This window comes from Plecotus auritus, assembly GCF_963455305.1.
Source record: "Plecotus auritus genome assembly, chromosome: 7".
NCBI lineage: Eukaryota > Metazoa > Chordata > Mammalia > Chiroptera > Vespertilionidae > Plecotus > Plecotus auritus.
This window is the reverse complement of record NC_137774.1, coordinates 125,508,888-125,533,097: the sequence shown is the minus strand read 5'-3', so window position 1 is coordinate 125,533,097 and position 24,210 is coordinate 125,508,888. Positions and strand designations below refer to the sequence as shown.

Here is a 24,210-nt window from a genome sequence, read left to right as displayed (position 1 = left end):
CCCAGTGCACAAATTTCATGCACCGGGACTCTAGTCAATGATGAAAGAGAATCATTGATCAGCTGCCTCCTGAATGCCCCAACTAGGGATCGAGCCTGCAACCTGGGCATGTGCCCTTGACCAGAATCAAACCTGAGACCCTTCAGTCTGCAGGCTGACGCTCTATCCACTGAGCCAAACCAGCTAGGGCCAGAGTTTATTCTTGTATTATTATTTATTAATTGTTGTATTATTTTTCTTACAAACAACTGGAAACCAACTTTTTCAACCTGTATACTTAGTACGTGTTGTTTGAAAAGTAATGTCAAATAGTTACTATGAATTCTGCAAAGTATATTTATCATTCACAATAGTATTTGTAAATATGAAAAATAGCAGTATATGCATGCACATGCAATACAATTATTCGTATGATCCACAGACAATGACGTATATATGAATTCCCAGACCCCATACAATACCTAGGAATACACTCCCCCCAATTGAGAACCACCCACATCCCAGATTGGAAACTACTGAATTAGAGTATTTTAATGTGATAAGATCACGCTTCTCCCCCAGAAATAAAACAAATCTTAATAAAAGACTATGCATCAGACAGAGGAACAAGATGGCGGCACCTAAACTGCTGCCTCGCACAACCATTTCAAAACTACAACTAAAAGACAAAACGTCTATCACCCAGAACCACGGAAAGTTGGCTGAGTGGAAGTTCTACAACTAGAAGGAAAGAGAAAAGAGCATTGAGACGTGCACAAGCGCGGAAAAGCTGAGGTATGGAGGCGCGCAAATCGGGCTGGCGAAGGGCGACTGGGTGCGCTGCTTTTTTCAACCCGAAGGGAGACAAGCACCCGATTACTCTGAACTCCAGTCTCTGGGGAGACGCTGGGGACCCAAACTCCTACGGGGAGAAGCTGGACTGTCTGCCATCGGGTCGGAAAGTGAGGGTGGCTTGCTTGCAGAGGTGCACACAGCAATCATTGTTTACTGCGCTGGGGCATGGGATGCGGGGACTTGGAAACACGGAGACACAGAGATGGCTGACTGGCAGCCATCGCTGTTTGCCACACCCTAGCTTAGTGACTCCCTGAGACCCCGCCCCGCACAATCTACAAACCCACCCAAGCTCCACGCAGCGACTTTTGCATATAAATGGTCTGCCCTATCGCAGCTTAACATAGCAAACTTGCAGCCCGGGTCAGACAGCTCCAAAACCTCCAAACCCCAAGCAAAGAGGAAAAAACTGCAGTTCTCGCTGTAGCTCCTGCTGGGTGGCCTCAGACAGTAGCTGACCTGCACCCCATTGGAGATCCAGAAGCCAGTGTATCTAGTGGTCAGTGTGAGATGACACCAGATTTCAACTACTCACATCCATAAGTGACACATTCAAGAGGCAGACTCAGTGAGCACCAAAGTCCCACTGAAGCAAGTCCTGCCCCATAAGCGTGTCTCCAGCACAGCAGTTCTTCCATTATAGACACAGCGGGTCCTCACAGCCAGCTGGCCTGAAGGTCAATTCCTCCCAGTGTACCAACAGCAATCAAGGCTTAACTACACCAAGACTTTGCACTCAGCCCACAAAGGGGTGCACCAAGAGTGTCCACCTCAGGTGATAGGCTGAACCACTGGTCACCTACCACAGAAAACCACTCCATCAACACAGGGAAGCAACAAAATGCGGAGACAAAGAAACATGTCACAGAATGAAAGAAATGGAGGAAAGCAAACTACTGGACATAGAGTTCAAAACCACATTTATAAGGTTACTCAAGAATCTTCTAAAAACCGCCGAGAAACTTGATGAGACCTCCGAGGAGCTTAGTGAGACCTTCAAGGACCTTAATGAGAATGCCAAAAAAATGGAAAAGGACCAGTAAGAAATTAAGCATACACTGTCTGAAATAAAGAATATACCGAAATTCAACTGTAGATCAAAGGACCCCAAGAATCAAACCAAAGATCTGAAATATGAGGAAACAAAAAACACCCAACCAGAAAAACAAAAAGAAAGAAGAATCCAAAAATATGAAGATAGTGTAAGGAGCCTCTGGGACAACTTTAAGCGTACCAACATCCAAATTATTGGGGTGCTAGAAGAAGAGAGCGAGCAAAATATTGAAAACCTATTTGAAGAAATGATGACAGAAAACTTCGCTTACCTGGTGAAAGAAACAAACTTACAAGTCCAGGAAGCGCAGAGAACCCCAAATAAGAGGAATCCAAAGAGGACCACACCAAGACACATCATAATTAAAATGCCAAGACCAAAAATCAAAGAAAGAATATTAAAAGCAGCAAGAGAAAAACGGTTAGTTACCTACAAGGGAGTACCCATACGACTGTCAGCTGATTTCTCAATAGAAACTATGCAGGCCAGAAGGGAGTGGCAAGAAATATTCAAAGTGATGAACAGCAAGAATCTACAACCAAGATTACTCTACCCAGCAAAGCTATCATTCAGAATTGAAGGTCAGATAAAGAGCTTCACAGACAAGAAAAAGCTAAAGGAGTTCATCACCACCAAACCAGGATTATATGAAATGCTGAAGGGTATTCTTTAAGAAGAGGAAGAAGAAGAAAAAGGTAAAGATAAAAATTATGAACAACAAAATGACATCAAATACATACCCACCAACAAGTGAATCTAAAAATCAAGTGAATAAAAAATCTGATGAACAGAATGGACTGGTGAATGTAATAGAATCAGGGACATAGAAAGGGAGTGGACTGACAATTCTCAGGGGGAAGGGGTGTGAGGGGTGCGGGAAGAGATTGGACAAAAATCTTACACCTATGGATGAAGACAGTGGCGGGGGTAAGGGCATGGGGTGGGGTGGGGAATCAGGTGGAGGGGAGCTATAGGGGAAAAATAAAAAGAGGAACACCTGTAATAATCTGAACAATAAAGATTTATTTTAAAAAAATAAAATAAATAAAAGACTATGCATCAGCTGTATTTTATTTGTAATCAAATACTTGGAAAAAATGTTATTTGCCTGTTAAGTCATTTGAATAAATGACAGTAGGATACCCAAGCAACACATGTATAGTGACAAAGTAGAGTGAAACAAGCAGAGAGGACTGAAGAAATGTTTTCAGGATGCACTAAAATCTTCAAGTAATGAAGTACAGATGTGAACTGGGAGATTCAAAAGCAGCAGCCAGAGCAATATGAATGAAGAATATGAATGAAGGGCAATTAGGAGGCTACAATAGTCATTTTCTAAAACAAAGGATGAAGAAATGGACACATTTTCTAAAACAAAGTTTCACATCAAGTTTCCATTTCAGAGGCAGCTTCCTAATTGATATTTTCTTCTAATGTCAAATGAAACTAATAACTGAAATCTGATTGCATGGGCCTAGTCCAGTAAAAAAGAAAATTATAACTGATCTTTTGACACATTATTAAAGATTTATGAAATAGACATACCAAGAATCTCTATGTCACTGAAGACAGTATCTTTACAGAACAGAGTTCCTTTAAAGTTAATTTAGGGAGTAAATTTTAAGTCCAAATATTAGAGTGACAGCTTAAGAAATCATTTAAATTTCGAGTTTTAATCATCTTTGCTTCAAAATATAAGTAACTATATCAATATCCTTAAAAAATCTATTATTTAAAAATAGAAAAGTTTTATAATACTTAAATAATATTCACATAAATATGAGAAAGCACAATAATGTATACATTTAAAGAACAATCTATAAACCTGAACTGATAGCTGGTTGCTACTGTCCCACCTCCTTATTAAAGCATGCCAGTATTACCAAGGTTATATAAATGTATATATTTATGTATGTATATATACTGGGTACTATATAAACATGTATCTACTGTAACACACACTCCAGCTCAGGGCTTTAAGTCAACAAATATCAGAGCACTCATTATGTTCAAGAAATGCAGGAGAACATAAAGATGAGTAAAGACAAAAAAGGAAAGCAAGCTTACACTTAATGCTAGGCACCATCAACTATCTTCATTTAATATTCACAACAATGCTATAAGGTATTACCATTCTCATGTCTACTAGTATAAATGGGAAAACTGAGATTCAGACAATGTTGAAAACTTGCAGAAAATTACAAAGCAACTAAGTGTAGAGATTCAATTCAAATGCAGGTCTGTATGATTCCAAAACCTCAGACCTTTCCCACTATATGATTCCATACTATTCTTACGGGGCTTACAACACAAGTGGAAATATACACATGTATATAACTAACAGAAGGCAGTGTATAATGTGTCAAAATAGTTTGTTCCTCTAAATGCTATGGGGCCCCAATGAAAGTATCATAACTTATACAGAGCCCACTGGGAGAGGATTTTGAGGAAAAGGATAGAGTTTAAAATGTTCCTGAGAAAACTAACATTTTAGTAGACAGAAATTAGCAATTAGAATATTCTAGGATTAAGAAATGGCATGATAAAAGGCACAGCATAAAAAGTATTTTCAAGATAGAATGTATTTTGTCAAAGTGTATGTATTGGAGGTGAGGGTTAACCATTTGTAAGCCATAAGCGTCTATAGACACAAGCATCAGACCTTTTTTAATTAAATTCAAAATATCGTGGCAGTTAACTGGTTCAAGTAGAAAAGTGGAAGACTACAGTGGGAAATAAAACTAGATACTTAAGGTAAGACAGATCATAGAAGGCTTTGAACTTTACTCTGTAGGCACCGAGGAATCACTCTAAGTGTGTGAACAAGAAAATTACATTATCAAACCTGTACTTTAGAAAAACAATGGTATCAATAGATTGAATTAAGAAGAGAGTAAAGGCTTATAGGCATGTAGGGCAATTAGGAGGCTACAATAGTCAACAAAGTCAGTGAGGGCAGGGACTACCATCTGCCATTTTCATTGTGTAGCACCAATCAGCACATCAACACTATAACCAGCAGGCATCCAAGAAAATAACAAGGCTATGATAACATTCCTACAAAAAAATTAGGGCTGAACTAGGACACCAGCAGTAAACAAAGATATAACACAGCCAAAATATTTGAAGGACAGAATCAATAGAATAGTAAAGTTTAGAAGTGTATGGAGGTTGAGGAAGAAGGCATTAAAGGCTGAAATTTTACTAAGTGACTGAAATTTTGATATTTCATCCACAAAGACAAGTAAATACATTTTTTAAGTATGGAACCTCATATTACAATCTATATAGTTGGTTTCAAAGGTCTGCTTCAATCTAAACTGAATTTGTAAGTATTTATATAGACAAGCCCATTACAGGATGAACAAAAATTATAATAGTTTGCAAAGGGTCTTAAAAATCATTTGGTTTTAGAAAAACTTACTAGATGTATATATCAGGACTACTTGGACTATGTTTTACTCAAACTTACTTTCTCCATCACCATCTTTATCAAATTCTTCTATCATAGCCCGAAGTTCTTCATCACTCATGTTTTCACCCAATTCTCTGGCAACACGTCGCAAATTCCTCAAGCTTATTTTACCTGAATCATCATCATCAAATAGTTTAAATGCCTTCAATATTTCTTCATGTGGATCTCTTTCCAATATCCAGTCTGTCACTAGAGTTAAAAAAAAAAAAAAATAGAAGATAAAAAATAAACCTTTATAATCACAAAGGCATTCATTTGTGATATCAACTAAGTATCAAATGAGAAATAAATCTGTCAATATTTACTAGTAGCTTGAAAATAAAATGCCGTATCAGAGCCCAAAAAGCCAGATAAACATGAAATTAGAAAAATCAAATCCATATTTTTAAATGTAAGCTTTATAATATCAATAATTCATCCTATTATAAAAGTAAGCAAAATTATTTACATTGCACAGACCCAAAATAAAAAGAATTATATTTATACCATATTTATCTAAGGTTTACTATTATCAAGAACTGTTGTAGGCTCCACTGACATCAAGCACATTAGTCTAGGCTGGTGTTGGTAACCTAGTTGGAGAGATGTTATACCAACCAACAATTGAAACTAATTAGATAGCCTGGCCAGTGTGGCTCAGTGGTTGAGCTTAGATCCATGAACCAGGAGGTCACAGTTCGATTCCCAGTCAGGGCACATGTCTGGGTTGTGGGTTCAATCCCCAATAGGGGGAGTGCAGGAGGCAGTTGATGGATGATTCTCATCATTGACGTTTCTCTCTCCCTCTCCCTTCCTCTCTCTGAAACCAATAAAAACATATTTTTAAAAACCTAACTAGATAAAAGATGTTTTCTGGCTAAACTTAATAGTAATACGAATTGCTCCTCAAATTTAATCCAACTTAAAAACAAAAACAAAAAAACTGACAAATTAATAAAATGCACTGCCATCATTGAAATAGACACAATCTCAGACAGCAGATGAAAATCTCACTGATACCTTCATGATAACAAGAATCTATTCATTTTCCAAAATATGAGAAGTAGTTACTAAAAGAATTAAATCTGATTGCAATAACACAGCCAGGAAAAAAATAAAAGGTCTGGAAAAGATATCTCATTAGACAAGTAAGTAAAATTAAGGGAATAATTTCAGACCTTGATAGGTGAGAGTATAAATGTATTTTAATATACTAAATGTAATCTATAATAATAAAAGGATGTTAATTAGACCAGACTTCTTCCAGACATCCTTCCTGACCAAGCCAGGGCTGGAAGGAAGCCAGCCCGGGTCCCAGGTGCCTGCCAGCAGTTGGAGGAGGGAAGCCCGGGTCCCAGATGCCAGAGGGAAGCCGGTGCCGGAAACTAGGGGAAGGAAGGCCCACTCTGCACGAATTTTCATGCATAGGGCCTCTAGTAATCCTATCTAATAAGAGTAATATGCAAATTGACCATCACTCCAACACAAAATATGGCTGTCCCATGTGGTCAAAGATGGCTGACCCCATGTGGACACAACATGGCCGCCACAAGATGGCCAGCAGGGGAGGGCAGTTGGGAGGGACCAAGCCTGCAAGGGAATGCAGTTGGGGGCAATCAAGCCTGCAGGGGAGGGCAGTTATGGGTTAACAGGCTGGCAGAGGAGGGAAGTTGGGGGCAACCGGGCCTGCAGGGGAGAGCAGTTGGGGGGACCAGGCCTGCAGGGGAGGGCAGTTGAGGGTGACCAGGCCTGCAGGAGAGGGCAGTTAGGGGTGACCATGCTTTTAGGGGAGGGCAGTTAGGGGTGACCAGGCCTGCAAGGGAGGGCAGTTAGGGTCAATCAGGCTGACAGGGGAGCAGTTAGGCATCAATCAGGCAGGCAGGGGAGTGGTTAGGGAGTGATCAGGCTGGCAGGCAGAAGTGGTTAGGGGCAATCAGGAAGGCAGGCAGTTGAGCAGTTGGGAGCCAGCAGTCCTACTGGGATCAGGCCTAAACGGACATCCCTCAAGGGGTCCCAGATTGTAGAGGGTTCAGGCTGGGCTGAGGGACACACACCCCCATGCATGAAATTCATGCACCAGGCCTCTAGTACATAATAATATAGTTTACTCAACATTTTCAATATTAACAGTCTTAATAGCCACAATAAAGAAGCTGTAGCATATAGGTAAAAATCTGAAAATAGATAAGTAAACATCTCTGAAGTAATTCTGCAAGCTAGTCTATCACTACAACAAAAGGTATTTATGACTCTCACTGTGCCATTAAAAATAAATCAATCCTGCCCAACTTGTGTGGCTCAGTAGTTGAGTGTTGACCCAGGAACCAAGAGATCACCAGTTCAATTCCCAGTCAGGGCACATACCCAAGTTGTGGGCTCAATCCCGTCGGGTACGTGCAAGAGGCAGCCAATCGATGGATGTTCCTCTCTCTCACTGATGTTTCTATCTATCTATCCCTCTCCCTTCCTCTCTCTAAAAATCATTAAAAACATTTATAAATAAATAAATCCTACTGAAGTTTATGAAAGCATTAAAAACTTGCAAATGCTTATAGATGGAAAGTATAAGAATGTTTAATGCACCCAAAAGGAAAAATACAATTTAAGTCCCCAATATTTTATTATTGTTTTGCTGCTATTTCATCGTATTAACATTCAAGATGTTAAATCTTCTACACATATATTCAATAGTTTTCTTTTTCTCCTAGCCATTAATTTTATCCACAGTCTTCCAAGTAACTAATTGAAGTATATTATTATAAGTATGCAAATCATCAAAGCTCATAAATATTCAGTCAAAAGGAGTTGGCACATATACAGCCATAACACCAAAATAAAATACCACACTTAACTCTATGGCTCATACTCAACTTATTTTGAATTTAGTCCCAACAAAAAAGCAGGACAAGGGAAAAAAAAGTGTTAAGAAATTTTCTTCACCAATTAAATAATTTTACATGACAGGTGAACCAAAAAAGCAGCTTGCCCAAAGTATTAATGTACTTAAAGAAGCAACAGGGTGATCTGGGGAACAGATGGGGCTCCAAAATATATAAATTCTTATCCCACTGGTGCTTTAATTGTGTTAGTTACTTCATACTTATGTGTATATATAATCTTTTATCAATACATTGCCTTAGAACGCAACTTTTCTTGGGAACTATAAATAGCCATCAATCTGAACAGCTAAAACAGTAAACTTTAAGGTGACTCTCCTCCATGCCTTCATGTTCTATTCCTGTCCTACAAAGTAGAATTTAATTATAAGAAAGACACTGTCTTTCAATGAAAATAAATCAACTGACATGCAGGTAGTTAAGGTGGGTTCAATCTATTTCACAAATTTCTGTCCAGGTAACTTTTTTCAAATTATTAATTACTAGAGGCCCGATGCACAAAGATTCGTGCAAGATTAGGCCTTCCTTCCCCTGGCTGCCGGCACTGGTTTCCCTACAGCACCTAGGACCTGGGCTGCTTTGCTCCGGCTGCTGCCAGGCATCTGGGACCAGGACTGCTTCGCTCCAGCTGCTGCCATCACCCACCAGGGATGTGCTCCAAGCCACACAGTACAGCAGCTCAAAGCACGCCCCCACCCCTGGCATGTGTGTGTCCCTGGGGTAGGGGTGTGCTCCAAGCTGTGCCACACCACCCGACTCGGAGGATGCTCCCACCCCTGGTGTGTATGTCACGGCTCAGAGCTTGCCCCACCCCTGGTGTATGTGTCGCAGCTCAGAGCTCGCCCCCACCCCTGGTGTGTGTGTGTCCACTGGGGTGGGGCAGCACACAGTCCCCTCCCACCCATCTGCACGTGCAGCTCCTCCTGAGTGGTAGTGATGCAGCCTTCTCAAGCCGGTTGTGATGCCAGGCTAATTTGCATATTACCTGTTTTGATAGATAGATAGATAGATAGATAGATAGATAGATAGATAGATAGATAGATAGATGATAGATAGATACTATAAGAAATGCACTTCCTCAAAATATTTAGACCTTACACTTTATAAAAATCACTTGTGAATACAGCAAATTAAAAGACACTAAAAGTTTATCAAAAATCATTAAAGGTAATACTAGAAATATAGCTTCAACTATATATCTCACTGATTTCTGGAAGGCACTATCCAAAAATACCAGTTACTATAAACTCAACGTTTTGGAGTCCAAACTCCTCCCACTATCACCAAGATAGCTGTCAATGCCCCACTCCCAAAAGAATGAGAGCATTGTTAATAGTTTCCCATATTTGAAAAGACTGAACATTTTCAATCCCATATACCTAATCAGTGATCAGATCCTATCTTTTTTACTCTTAAATGTATCCCTTTTCATTCTCACCATCTTCAACATAAAACATATATTATTTTCTGCCTGTAATCTCTCTTCCCTCCAACTCATCTTTAATACTCTCAACAGAGTTATCTTTCTGAAACATATCTACTCTTCTTTAAAAATTGACAATGGGCTTCTGCTGACTAAAATCCAAACTCTACATGTTATGCAAGACTTTACCTATCTGGCCCAATCTTACCTTTTTAGCCATTTCCCTATCCTCTAGAGCAGGGAAGTACCTAAAGTTTCCCAAACATGCTATATTTCTGGGGCCACTCTTTGTTTTGTCTGCCTGAATGCCTTCCTCTACTCCATCCACAATCGTCTCCTTGGGATGATATCCTTATTCACATTCCCAGCGGCCTAAATTAAAAATCTCCTATGCAAAATCTTTAATTGCTCTAATCAGAAATTGACAAGTCTTTCCTGTAAAAGGCCAGGCAGTAAATATTAGAGGCTTTGTTGGGGGGTTGGAGGAAGTATAAGATCTGTCTAAACTCTTCACTCTGCCATTATGGCACAAAAGCATAAAACAACAGATGTGGCAGTATTCAGGTAGCAGCTGAATTTGGCCCAATGGCTGTATAGTTTGGCAATTCCTGCCCTAGACAAAATTTACTACATAGTTTCTGATCACCTACATTTAAATTGTAAGCTCCTTGAAAGAAGAACCTCTTAATAACTTTTAATTCCGTCCCTCACCCCAGCACAGTACCGAATGCCAAAAAAAACCCCAGCAAGTATTTATTAAATAAGCAAAACAAAAACAATAATATTCTATTATTTATAGACAATGAAATAATAAGTAGTATGTGCCAAAAAACAGATGGAGCATAAATATCTGACTTATCTTGGTCTTACTTTAAAGCAGCAATTCCTAAGATACCTATGTTACTCACTAGCCTCAGGCTGTCCAGATTCTAAACTTATCAAATACATTTTAATATTTTTTCCTAGCATTGGGAAGAATCCAGTTAACTGTCAGATTTCATCCAGAAATATTGTAAATCAATATCCTCAGACAACTAATAGATGTACATAAAACTAAGACTCAAATTTCTGATTTGGAGTTATTTGTCCCAAAGTATAAAACATATATTCAGTTGTGGTCAGTCATTCTTCAAAAATAAAAAGCAGCCCTAGCTATTTTGGCTCAGTGGATAGAATGTCTGGCTGCGGACTGAAGGGTCCCAGATTGGATTCCGGTCAAGGGCACATACCTCAGTTGCAGGCTCGATCCCTGGTCCCGGTTGGGGCTCATGTGGGAGGCTACCAATCGATGTGTTTCTCTCACATCGATGTTTCTCTCTCTGTGTCGCTCACCCTTCCTTCCACTCTCTATAAAAATCAACTGATTTGTGAGGATTAACAAAAACAAAAATAATAAACAAATAGGGAGAATACATAGTTCTTGCCTGAATGACACCCAAACAATAGTGTTTATTTGACAGCTGGTATTGTCAATAGGTAACCTGAGGATAGCTAACATATGTGCTTAGCCATGGCCTTTTATTCTAGAAGGAATCCAGTATTTCTGCTCTACTAGTAACATAGAAAAGATGGAGGGTCAGGAAAAGGTGGAGATGGCATGGGACTCTTGCTTCAGTGGCTAATAAAATCACAATTTACAAATTATATTCACTTTAGATGAAATAATGTGTTTAGTAAAAATTATGAATGACAATGATACATTACTTAAAATAGCTATAAATATGAAAAGCGATAATCACAAAAGTATAAATATATGCTGTAGAAGACTTATGTTCCAGCAATGCAATGATTATTGCCAGCCATTATAACAAATAAAGCAATAACTATTTTTAAAATTATAATGACAACGAATACTTAATAGCACTTACTATAGACCCTTTCCTAAGGACCTTACATATTATTAACTCACTTATTCCTCATGATAACCCTGTGAGGCAACACAACTATCCCCGCGGTACAGCTGAAAATGAGGCAGAAAGAAGTAGAATGCCCAGGTAACACAACGAGTAAGTGGCAAAACCAAGACCTGAAGGCAGGCAATCTGGTTGCAAATTGTTCATGCTAAACTCCTACATTATACCAAACGTACCTGAATTATAGCTCTTTCCTAATATCTTTTCCACTACATCCTAAGCCAGCCATGGGCAAACTACGGCCCGCGGGCCGGATCCGGCCTGTTCAGCTGTTCTATCCGGCCCGCGGAGCCGAAAGAGCAGAGGGTTCTCTTGCTCTCCCCTCCGCTCCTTCACCAGCAGCAGTGTTAACATGGCAACGTCAGGAAACACGGCCGCAGCTCCTTCTTCTGAGTGGGCGGATTTATATCCGCCCATTCAGTAGAAGGAACAACCTCTCAATCTTCCAGAGGCTCCTTGTAATGCCCGCAGACGCGTCATCACCCTGGGAATGCGTAGACACGTTATCGTGGTGATGTAGGGAGACACGCCCCTGGAGAGCACAGTATCAGAGCATTAGCTAAAAAGGAGACCAACAACACTGTTCCCACTGAAGTTGATGTTTTAAAGACCAAAAACCTTTCAACCCAGTCTACATTGCCATCTACATCTACGTCCCGGGCATAATTTGGAAGTTGCACTAAAGAAAATGTTTAATTTACTGTTTACACATTTTGTTCTTTTCTATTTGTTTTAGTTTTAAATTATTTTATTATATTTAAGTTTAATTTGAAAGGCTTTTGTACCTTTCCTTTGTTAGGCAATTTTATTTTGCCTTTGCCATCTTCAATATAAGGTATGTTATTGTGCTACGATTCCTCCATTTTTTGAAGTTTCAAATTATCATAATTAGTGTTTACATTCTTGTTAAAATGTTTGAAATGAATAAAACTATTGAAATAAAAAAAAAAGACCGTACCCTTTTATGTAATGATGTTTACTTTGAATTTATATTAGTTCATACAAACACTCCATGCATGCTTTTGTTCCGGCCCTCCGGTCCAGTTTAAGAACCCATTGTGGCCCTCGAGTCAAAAAGTCTGCCCACCCCTGTCCTAAGCCTTATTTCTATAAATAAACCATCTTAGACTAAAATCATAAACTCCAGGAGAGCTTCAATATTGGGAGAACAGAGATGGCTTTCTCCCTCTTCTCAAGTAAGTAAGTCTACAATTTAGAGGGGAAAAAAAAGAAATATGCTCCCCAAAGGGACAAAATGCCTCTCTAAACAGTCATCTGTCAGTTCGTAAGTTGAGGACCTTTTGTGCTGCGCTTTCTTTCTCTTTTAGGTTTATCCTTTAACTTCTCTCTTCTTCACTTTTGGTTTGAATTTTCAGAGTAAATAAAAATTATATAATGATATGAATCTATTTTTCCATATGTACTAATTGTCATTTCTTTTTGATTCTTATACTGCTTCTTGCTAAATAAAATAAAGGATTTGATTGTGAGCGTAACTGAATTCGTTCCTAAATTTTAAAAATAACTAAAAATAACTATACAATATGCTTATGTTATGACCCATATAAAGCGCTACCATTGGTGTAGAAAATTCATTTAATGAAAACAAATGTAAATATCTATAATTCTATGTATAAAACTCTAGGCAATATAAGATGTAATATATATATTAGTATATATGTACACATATATATATAGAATAAAGGATTCCTATATGTATATATATATATGTGTGTGTGAGTGTATATATATATATATATATATATATACTCACACACACACACGTATGTGTATATATATGTACACATATATATATATATGTATATGCTATAAATAATTCTCTAAAATCGTCTATACAAAAGTTTAACCATATTAAGCCCATGACACATTATCTTCAGTTGGTTGTTCTAAAATGTTTTTTCCTGCTTCCAGTTTCCCTTATTACAATCCTCTCCCCACTGGCAACTTTAAACAGATGACTTTATTCACCAAGATCAAAGTCATCAAGAATATGTGGCCCCTCATAAATGGCTTTGTCAACTTCAAGGCATGCACTTTTTCTACAGTTAAAGATACCAGCTGCTACAGGTTTCCTCTTCTCCCACATTGCCAACAAAAATCACATACTAAATGGTCTTGGGAAATCTTTTCCAAACAAAACGATACCAAATTTTCTATTTTACTGTGAGAAAATTTTTGATCACCTTTTAGTTTTGTAATAAACACACATTACTTGGAAGGACATTTTTCCATAAAATAACTACATAAAATCTTGGTTAGAATCTCCAGAACAAAACAAAAGACAAAATGCTAAATCCCACAGCAAAGCTATAAATCTTTTTTCTTTGAAAATCAACATAAAGTGTACCAAAAAAAAACCCTGTAAGATTCACATATACAGCAATGTTCATTAACAAAATTCTATAACTCTGAGAATTAAAAAAAATACTGATATTAACTAGATAATTTCCTAACAACTGTTAATTACAAAGACTATTAAAATACACACCAACTTCATTAAAATCTTCAAAGGTGATTTTCCCTGTGGCTTCTCTGTCATAATCTTTAAGAATCTTCAGTACATCAGCTTTTTTTACATCAAACCCCAAGGCTCTCATTGCCACCTTTTGGATTAAAAGGGAAAAGCAAATTATAAAGCATTCCTTCAAAACAAAAAAAGTGATTTCTTAAATAAATTTTTACAACTTAAGGGATGATGACACATTAATAAAACATATAACTCTTTTGCATGTTTTATGACTCTAAAATAGTAAAGAGATAGTTTTTCTTCACTATGAAATTAAATGGCAATTTGTTAACTTTATATATCTTTTTTTATATGACAAACCAATCAATGAGTGTTTATGGAATGTACTATACAATGTACTGACATAGTGCACAGATATAACAAGTTCTTTGTTCTCAAAGGATTAACAACCAAAATGAAAAAAAGGGCATAGCATAAATATTAAAAAGATATACACTAAAAAGAAAAGTTATACACTGTAAGAGATTAAAACACAATGAAATAAGAATTATCATCAGACCCTACATGATTAGTTACCAGATAGTGCATGACCTCAAGTTTAGAGAAAGATCTTACTACTATACTAGAGGCCCAGTTCACAAATTCATGCACCGGTGGGGTCCGGCCGGCCTGTCAGCAGGAGGAGACAGCGGGAGGTTGGCAGGCCGGCCCACCCTGTTCAGGCCCCAATCAGGGCCAGGCCAGCTTGGGGGAGGGGCCATGGGGAATTGGCCTGTGGGCCCCACCCCCAATTGGGGTGGGGGGACAAACTGGGGGCGGGGCCAGCTGTGGGGAAGGGCTGTGGGCCAGCTGGCCCCACCCCCGAATGGAGGGGGGGCTGACTGGGGGTCAGTGGCCGGGGAAGGGGCCGTGGGAGGTTGGCCAGCTGCCCCACCCTCAATGGGGTGGGAGAGGCTGATCTGGGGTGGGACCGGTCAGTGAGAGGGGCTGCTGACCGATTGGGGTGGTAGGGACACATCAGGGGCGGGGCCGGCCAGGGGGAGGGGCTGTGGGAGATCGGGGTGGGAGAGGCCGATCAGTGGCGGGGCCAGCTCAGGGCAGGGCCAGCCCCACCCCCGGATCAGGCAAGTTCGCTGTCTGCAGTGGGTGTCACAGCAACCAGTCCTTCCAGTCGTTATGGCGTTACGGTCACTGGCTTTTTATATATGTAGACAGACTAGAGGCCCGGTGCACGGATTCATACAATGGTGGGGTCCCTCGGCCTGGACTGCACCCTCTGACAATCCAGGACCCCTTGGGGGATGTCAGCGAGCCGGTTTCGGCCTGATCAGCCAGGCCGAGGGACCCCACAGGTGCATGAAGTATGCATATAAGATCTTTGGTTAATCTCTTCCTGTCCTCCTCCTTCTCCACTTCTCTCTGAGATTCATCAGTCTGTTCCATATTTCCATGCCTGTGGTTTCTGCTCCTGCATTGAGCGTCTGCCCCCTGGTGCTCAGTGCGCATCATAGCTACTAGATGGTTGGCCGGTCGGCCGGTTGCTTAGGCTTTTATATCCTATCTAATAAAAGAGTAATATGCAAATTGACCGTACCTCCGCTACACCCACAAGCCACGCCAACCAGCCAATCAGGAGTGAGTATGCAAATTAACCCAACCAAGATGGCTGCGGCCACGGAGAAAGCAGGAGGCTTAGGTTTCCCCGGGAATGGAGGAAGCCAAGCTTTCTGCATGCCCTGGCGGGCCCAGGCCTCCACTCAAGGCTACAAAGTTTCAATTATAGAAGATAAATAAATCCCAGATACCAGGGCCTCCGCTTGGGTCGCCGGCCTGCAAACCACCACAGGGCCCTCGCCCAGGCCGCCCCATGCCCCAAGGGAACCCCCACCCTGATCCAGGACACCCTTCAGGGCAAACCAGCCAGCCCCCACCCGTGCACCAGGCCTCTATCCTATCTAATAAAAGAGTAATATGCAGATTGACCATCACTCCAACACACAAGATGGCTGCCCCCATGTGGACACAAGATGGCCACCACAAGATGGCCAGCAGGGGAGGGCAGTTGGGGGCAATCAAGCCTGCAGGGGAGGGCAGTTAGGGGTGACCAGGCCAGCAGAGGAGGTAAGTTGGGGGTGATCAAGCCTGCAGGGGAGGGCAGTTAGGGGTGACCAGGCCAGCAGAGGAGGGAAGTTGGGGGCGACCAGACCTGCAGGGAAGAGCAGTTGGGGGGAACCAGGCCTGCAGGGGAGGGCAGTTAGGGGTGACCAGGCCTGCAGGGGAGGGCAGTTAGGGGCAAACAGGCTGGCAGGGGAGCAGTTAGGCATCAATCAGGCTGGCAGGGTAGTGGTTAGGGGGTGATCAGGCTGGCAGGCAGAAGTGGTTAAGGGCAATCAGGAAGGCAGGCAGGCGAGCAGTTGGGAGCCAGCAGTCCTAGATTGTGAGAGGGACATCCCTCGAGGGGTCCCAGATTGGAGAGGGTGTAGGCTGGGCTGAGGGACACATCCCCAGTGCACGAATTTCGTGCACTGGGCCTCTAGTATATAGACAAAGGAAGGAGAGACATGTTACTGGTTAAAACTTGGAGGGATTCAAATTGTTCCCTGATATATGGATTAAGTTGAACAGAAGGATATTTAGAAAAGGATTACTGGTATTACGACACCAAAATAAAGAATAAGCTTAAGAACAGTGAACAGAGCAGCTTACCTTATCTGAATGTGAAGCGCTCAGGTGGAAAAAGGAGTTAGCAAATAAGAAACATAGGTGGTAATAAAAGTGTGGAAAACATTCAATAAAAATCAAAGGAATCTGAACTTTATGCAGTATATAATAAGGAGCCACCAAAGGTTTATAAGCATTGAACAATATGGGAAAAGGATTTGAGAAAGATGAATGTACAAGGTAAACTAAAAATGAAGAAACCACTTAGAAAATTCCAGACATGAAATAAGATTTGTTATTATCAAACCAAGATAATAACAATGGCAACAATGAAAGAGACATTAAAAAGGAAAAACAGATAAAAGCTAGGTAACTAAAACAAACAACAGCAACAAAAAATAAATGTGGTAAAAAGAGCCAAAGAGCTGCAAAAAAGCCACCTTTCTCATTGTGTTGAGTGTCAGATCCATACTGCCTTAAACACCAATCTCCCCTTGTATCATTATAAATTCCAGACCTTAAAGTTGACTTTTTCCCCCATTAATAGTGTGTCAGTATCACACATCAATTATGTTGTTTGCACCAGAGAAAATAAAATAAGTTGAGACTGTGTTTATGAACTTAAAAATTAAAAGAAAAATAACATTCCCTCAATTGAAAAAAAGGATGAGTGGCCAAAAAATATAGTAAGAACTGTTTAAATCCTGTAGTTTGAAAAGTTTTAATCATGTAAATGAAAAATAAGCCCCTCCATAGGAATGTATTTTTACATTTAAAATACTATTCATTTTACCAGGTGAAAAGGAGTTTCTAAAAAGATGTTAAGTACTATTCAATTTTATTGTATCACTTAACTGTGAAGTGTTTAAAATGGTTTCATATTTCTAAGACCAGTTTAGTTAAAATAGTTATTTAGAAATGTATTTTTAGCCAACTGTCAAAAATGCAAATCATTTTAACAGAAAAAATATACTGTTTTAAAGTCTATCATTACCTTTAATTCATGATAATCTATTGCTTCATCTTTGTCCGTGTCAAATAGTTCAAAAGCATCTTTAATTTCTTGTTTCTGTTCTTCAGAGAGTTCTCTTCTTTTTTTCCTCTTTGTTTTGTCTACAAGTTCACTTCTATAAAATGAAAACAGTCTATTTAGTCCACTTAATTCCTATTCTCCAATGCCTCTAGATGATTAAAATAAGATTTCAAAAATGCAACCATAAACCTTAGCCAGCGAATAACTTTCTAAATTTCTTAAAAGGACCTATTTTGAGAAAAAAAAATTTCCTTACTTATTGCAGAGTTGAAGCTGCTATAAATTTGCACTTCCCAAAACTGAAAAATGTTACAGGCTATTAAAAAAAAAAAAAATGAGGACCTAGTTTTGTATTTATTCCACCAATATTACTGTGGAAGAAGCAAGAACTGTGAATAAGAAACATTACTTCATGTCAGAAACCCCAACAAAAAAAAACAAAGTATCCAAACTTATTATTCACATCAATCTACAATATAAAATATTTTTAAAAGAAAATTAAATTCGTAATTGACTCTCACTATATATCTGACTTACTTTTGAGTGTTTTATAAATAAGTTATCAAAATTACTACCAAAAAAACATAATTTTTCAATTAACTTACAAAGTACTTTGTATTGTACATTAGAAATGTTTTTAGATTACATATTTCCAATAGTTTGGCACTTCATAATTTCTTTGGTCGGTATTAACAAATCAGCCAAAATACTGAGTCCAAACAGATCACGATTACTAAACGCCTAAAAAGTACCTTTTTGTGCCAATTCTATATAATGTGAAGTCAATGGTCTTATAAATTTCAACATTTAAACTTAGATTTAATTTCTCACAAACTCTGGAAAAACTTTAAGGAAATTTATTTTAAAGGCTAGACATTTCTTAAGAGATGGTGATCCAAGTGTTCCAAATTTTCAAATGGGACTTCAACACTTGTATAAATGTTGAAACAGAAAATTTTATAAAGCCTTAAAATATAAAACCCAGTTGGTTTTACTGGAATACGCTATTTGCATTTGAAGTTTTGTTCTCTAAAAATCTACCCCCAAAAAAGACGGGGGGGTGGGGGGCGGCGGTAAGAGACGGCTAGAAAGTGACCAGATAAAGCTGCGATGGTTCACGAGGCTTCGCTAAAGCCTGTCCATCCCCGCGGTCGGTCATTCTCTTCCCACGGTTCCCAATGGCCAAGTCCAGAACCGACCAAACTGACCCCATCCGAGGGAACCACAATTATCCGTGAGCAGAACACAGCACCTTTTCAAAAGTGGTGTAACTATCTGGTTATTTTTAAAGTAACATATCTAGATGAGGCTGGGGGAGAGGGCTACAGAGGATTAGAGGTCCAACTCAAGGGGAGGTAAAGAAACTCAAGAAATTTAGGTAATGTGGGTCTCCAGGTATACGGTACTGCAGGACCCCAGGCAAGGAGGGGTGTTCTTTCCAAAATTCACAGTAGGTACGTCATGAGCAGCGTAGCTGCGGTAGGGGCCGGAAACCGGGTAGGAGGAACTGAATCAAGGGATGCTCCAAGGCCTGATTTCCCGCGGAAACAACGCGGAAGAAACCTCGCGCGAATTCACAGCCTCCGGGCAAAGAATACGGCCCATCCTTTTGGCGGTTCAAAGCCCAACGCGTTGATAGATAGGACTACCTTCGCAGAAATGCACAGGACTCGGCACCTGCGGCACCCAGGAGCCCCCGGGGTCAGGGGTCCGGCCCGGAGGGTGGGCCGAGGTTCCTTTTCCTGGACCCAAATGCATCCCTTCCTCACCTCGGCCCCCAACTGCCTCCCTTCCACACCCGCCCCGGGGCCCGTTGCCGGGGTGTGGAGAGCATCGCCGCCGCCTCGTTACCGACCTCAGAGCTAAACTCATTTTCTCTTCGGACAGAGACGTTCCTCTCAAGAACGACTTTAACCCCCCTACTCAAGGTAGCACGACTCCCACCAGCCGCTCAACAGACACCCACAATCTCAGCGGCCTCCAGGACCGCCCACGAGATAGCCACTTCTGAGCTAGATTGGTTGAAATTGCGACTGTCCTGCCACTGTGGCGGAAGCGTTTCTAGTCCTCTTCTCTCATTGGGCATATTTCGCGTCAATCAAAGAAACCTCTCTGCCGGTACATTGGCCCGAAGTGTTTTCCCGGAATCCTTTGCGGAGCAGGAATCTGCGTCCTTGCATGGCGATTGGGCGGGTGGAAGCTCGTGGCCTGTGGGCGAGTGTGGGGAGGCCGGACCCACGCTCTGGGCGAAGGGAAGGGAGGCTGACCTCCGGATAGAAGGAGAGGGCAGCTGAGGAAAGAGCCTGCGAAACTTAGTTTCACCTTACAAACTATCCCAGTGATTCTGAGGCAGTTGCTGTGGAGTATATACATTTGGATCATCACTGGGTTGCATTATTAGCCAATTGGGGAAGCTGTACCTAACCCGCCTCTTCCTCCTTTGAAGGGATTTGTTCGCTCGTCTCCTTTATTTTCCAGTGCTGTAAGCTGCTTATACACATGATGTATCGGGGCCTAGCCCTCCATCCATCTTCCAGACCTCCACTACCAAACCAAGTTTTGTGACGCTCACTTGGTATTTAATATATCTGATTGTTTATCTCTCCTACTAGACAATAAGGGTGGAGCCCTAATCCAACAGGACTGATGTACTTAAAAGAAGAGGTAAAGATTGACAGATTTTACTGTATGAAATGAAACATTTCTGTATGGCAAAGACTACATTAAGCGAAGTAAACAAGCACACGAATTAAAAGCATCGGGTTGGAGATAACTATGTTAAATAATGGTAGGATCTGTATCCTCACATATTTCCAAAGAGCACCACAAAAACGACTTTCTGGTCCCAAGAGAGAAAATGGAACTTTAGCAGTATAATCTAATGGTATAAATTAGCATTGCTAGTTAGAGTATTCCCAGATATTATGTGTCTGCTGATGTAATTCAATATGAAGTACCCAACCTACACCATTTAACCAAGAATGTTTAACATGAATTTAATTAAACATTAGTACCTACTTTCCCTTTTATAGGAAATGTAGGAGATAAAGAAACCACTTTTAAAAAAAAAGATACCGCAAGGAAACAATCACACAAATCCAGAGAGTAACACATTCTAAAGGAGATAATTGTCCATTCTCTTCAATAACTCAGTGCATGAATAAAGGGAATGGACTAGATTAAAAAGGACATAAAGATGGTATAGCCAGATAGATGTCAATGACCCAGGAGATAAAGAAACCACTTTAAAAAAAAAAAAAAGACACCACAAGGCCCAGATATCCATTCCAGGGCCCAGACCTCAAACCCAAAATCCAATCCTCTATCAAGGTCCTAGACTTCCATTCGAGGCCCAGACCTCCCTGTGGAGTCTAGACCTCCATCCCAGGACCCAGACCTACATCCGGTGCTTAGGCCTTCATGCCAGTGCCCAGAAATCCATCCCCAGACCCTGACCTCGAACCCAAAATCCAATCTTGTATTGGGTGCCCAGACCTCCACCCAGGGCTCTGACCTACATCCAGGTCCCAGACATTCATGCCAAGGCCCAAATGTCCATTTGGGCCCAGAGCTCAAACCCAGAATCCAGTCTTGAATTGGGGCTTAGACCTGCATCCACGGTCCAGACCTCCACTGCATGACCCACACCTCCACCCGGAGTCCAGATGTCCATCCCATGACCCAGAGAGGAAGTGAGAGGGAAAGAGAGATAGAAACATCAATGAATCATTGATCAGCTGCCTCCTACAAGCCCCCTACTGGGGATCGAGCCCACAACACAGGCATGTGCCCTGCCTGACTGGGAATCAAACCCTGATATCCTAGTTCAAAGGTTGATACTCAACCACTGAACCAAACTGGCTGAGCAGGAAAGTGACTTTTGAGCTGAGATATTAAATGATTACCAGCTGTGTCAGATCAGGTCCTCTGAAGTCCAGATGACAAGATAGGATTGGTAGTGAAAGAAACTAAGAAATGTATCTATGAAGGATAAAGATGTGGCAAGCAGAAGGCAGGAGAGTATTCAAATTGCAATCCAGTTCTGGTACCTGGGAAGGGAGAGCAGGAAGGAAAGAGGAATGGGTAGGAAAAGCTCAGAGTGGAATGCAATTGTGAGAAAATCTTAGACCAAGGAGGATCCCCAGAATAGAAATTTTCCTGTAGAGAAGTCCTGTCCTGGGCAGGAATAGCCAAGCTCGGTGCAGCCCAAGGTAAGTGTGACCTTAGCATGAGTGGGTTTGAAGGTATAGCAGCTGGAAGGTGTTAGCTATGCTCCTCACAGTTGTTTCTCTTAAAGGGTATCTGACCAGTATGCCCTCATTACTGTTGTGCAAGCCTTGCAAGGGTCTGAATGGAGAGCATATCAAAAAGAGAAAGTGGTGCCCTTGCCAGTGTGGCTCAGTTGGTAGGAGCATCGTCCTATACACTTAAAGATTTCAGATTCCATCCCAGGCCCCAGTTGGGGTGAATTCAGGAGGCAGCCCATCCATGTCTTCTTTTTCACACCAGTGATATTCTTATTCCCTTGCTCGCTCTCTCTCTCTCTCTCTCTCTCTCTCTCTCTCTCTCTCTCTCTCTCTCTCTCTCTCTCCCCTCTACTGGAAGTGCTTTTATTAAGTCACCAAAGACTCTTAATTGCTAAGTTCAATTGTATCTTGGCAATTACCATCCTAGTTGTCTCCTGAGTCACATCTGCATGTTGACTATTCATTTCTTAAAACTGCTCATGGCTGCTTTTTACTACTCCTTCCTAGTTTCCTATAATGTCTTTTCTTCATCCATTCCCTAAATGTGTGTGTGTGTGTGTGTGTGTGTGTGTGTGTGTTTAATTATGTCCTTAATACTTTCATACTATCCCTAGGCCTTTTCATCTTCAAAATTTCTAAATTCTTCTCCTCTACTTTCAGTGTTCAAGTCTAGATTTCCATCTTAATAGAAACTAATATGCCAAAATAAAATTATTATCTTCTTCTAAAAGACTCCTTATGTATAGAGATATCTTAGATTATGTCATCACCAATTATATAACTTCTTGGAATAACATTTAACTCCTTACTACTGTCAAAGTATAGTTTTCAAATTTAAAGATATGACTATTATACAAATATAGAATGAATGTGTTTCCAAGATCTATATAACTCTTTAGTGAGGAAACCAAAAAGATGATAAAGCTGTTTCACAGAAAAATTAGAGAAACTGAGAATCCATAGCCAGTCACAAAAGGCAAGCCAAAGTAAATTTTCTAAGTTATAATGTCCTACAGGTAAGTGTCCTATATGTCAAAATAAACTATAGCCTTTGGAGTTAAATTCTCCACCAGACATTGCATCTATATGGCCAAAATCTACAAGTTAATATTTTATACAGTCTTAGCCCTAATCAATAACAAATCAAACAAATGTAAGCCTGCTAGTGAATTAAATAATCATTGGGTAGATCTATTAAGCCGTGTTCCATAATGACTTACAGCTACCCTTTGGTGTTATTTCCAAGTTTGGCATATTTTTTCTTACACTTTTCCTTGATCCTACATCACCATCAAGTGGTGATAGAGCTATATTTTAAAGACAAATCTGCCTGACTCCAATGCCTGTTTTTCCCATGAAAAATGTGTTTGGCAAACTCAAGTAGTGCACAGAAGATGAGCAGGAATAAGTACTGAGAAAAGGTTTCTGGTTTTAAAAATTAGTAAATCACAATAATGAAAAGAACATGGCTGTGGAAAATCAATAGAGTAGACCTACTCCTAAAGTCAATTAATTCACTAATATAATTCAATGGGAAATAGAGAGCTTTTCCTATATTTACTGCTTCATAATTGCCTTCATTTCAAAACACTTTTTATGTCAAAGAGGCATATTTTGAGGTAGCATATTCTGCTACCATTCAGGTGGTAATATCTCCTTAGGGCCCTGAGATTGCACACCTCCTATGGAGTACAGCTACAGAAGGATCAGAGTTGGTTCCAAAGCATGGGGTCCAGAGCTAAGGGCAATATATAGCTAGTCACATTTAGGCCTAGCATTATCCACACTTCAGGTTCCAGCAGGGAGCACAGTAGACTCTAATACTATTGACTAGAAAGAGCAAAGGACTCAAGACCAAAATATGCTGAAGAATATAATGAAAATGAAGTAGAAGCTATAAATCCATACTAAGAGGCTGCTTTCCACTTAAAGTAAGCCATCTAGCCTTCTGAGTTACTTTGATGGATTGAAAATTTCCCTGTGAAGCATTTCATGACACTGAAAAATTATTGATTAATCTCAGATCTCCTCCTCAAATGAGAATGTTTAGAAGCCAGCAGTGGTCTGATAGCCAGTTTTGTGAATTTTGGCTAAAAAAGAAGAAATTTCTTTTTATAACCTTTTTATTTGTCTTCATATTTTTTTAAAGCAAACAAGTTTTATTAAGATATTCATGTTTGTAGATTCATAGCATGTCCAAATGGAG

The 24,210-nt window shown here is 40.2% G+C and overlaps 1 protein-coding gene across 8 annotated transcripts in view; it reads right to left on the bottom strand.

Moving 5' to 3' along the window:
• The window catches only part of CETN3 (centrin 3), a gene marked incomplete at its 5' end in the record, with an annotated part of 246,600 nt that extends 226,851 nt beyond the window's left edge, over positions 1–19,749 (bottom strand). For 5 of the 8 annotated variants that reach the window (XR_013961302.1, XR_013961303.1, XM_080681934.1 and 2 more), the window contains 4 exons: positions 5,361–5,552; positions 14,085–14,199; positions 17,719–17,851; positions 19,613–19,749. Coding sequence is in view for 5 of the 8 variants with exons in the window: in XM_080681934.1 (XP_080538060.1) it covers positions 5,361–5,552; positions 14,085–14,199; positions 17,719–17,851; positions 19,613–19,629 (457 nt within the window). Of the gene's footprint in view, positions 1–5,360; positions 5,553–14,084; positions 14,200–17,718; positions 17,852–19,526; positions 19,592–19,612 lie in introns of those variants that run through there. The other 3 variants (XR_013961304.1, XM_080681937.1, XM_080681938.1) reach the window with 2 other exon arrangements.
• Between the last annotated feature and the right edge of the window lie 4,461 nt (positions 19,750–24,210).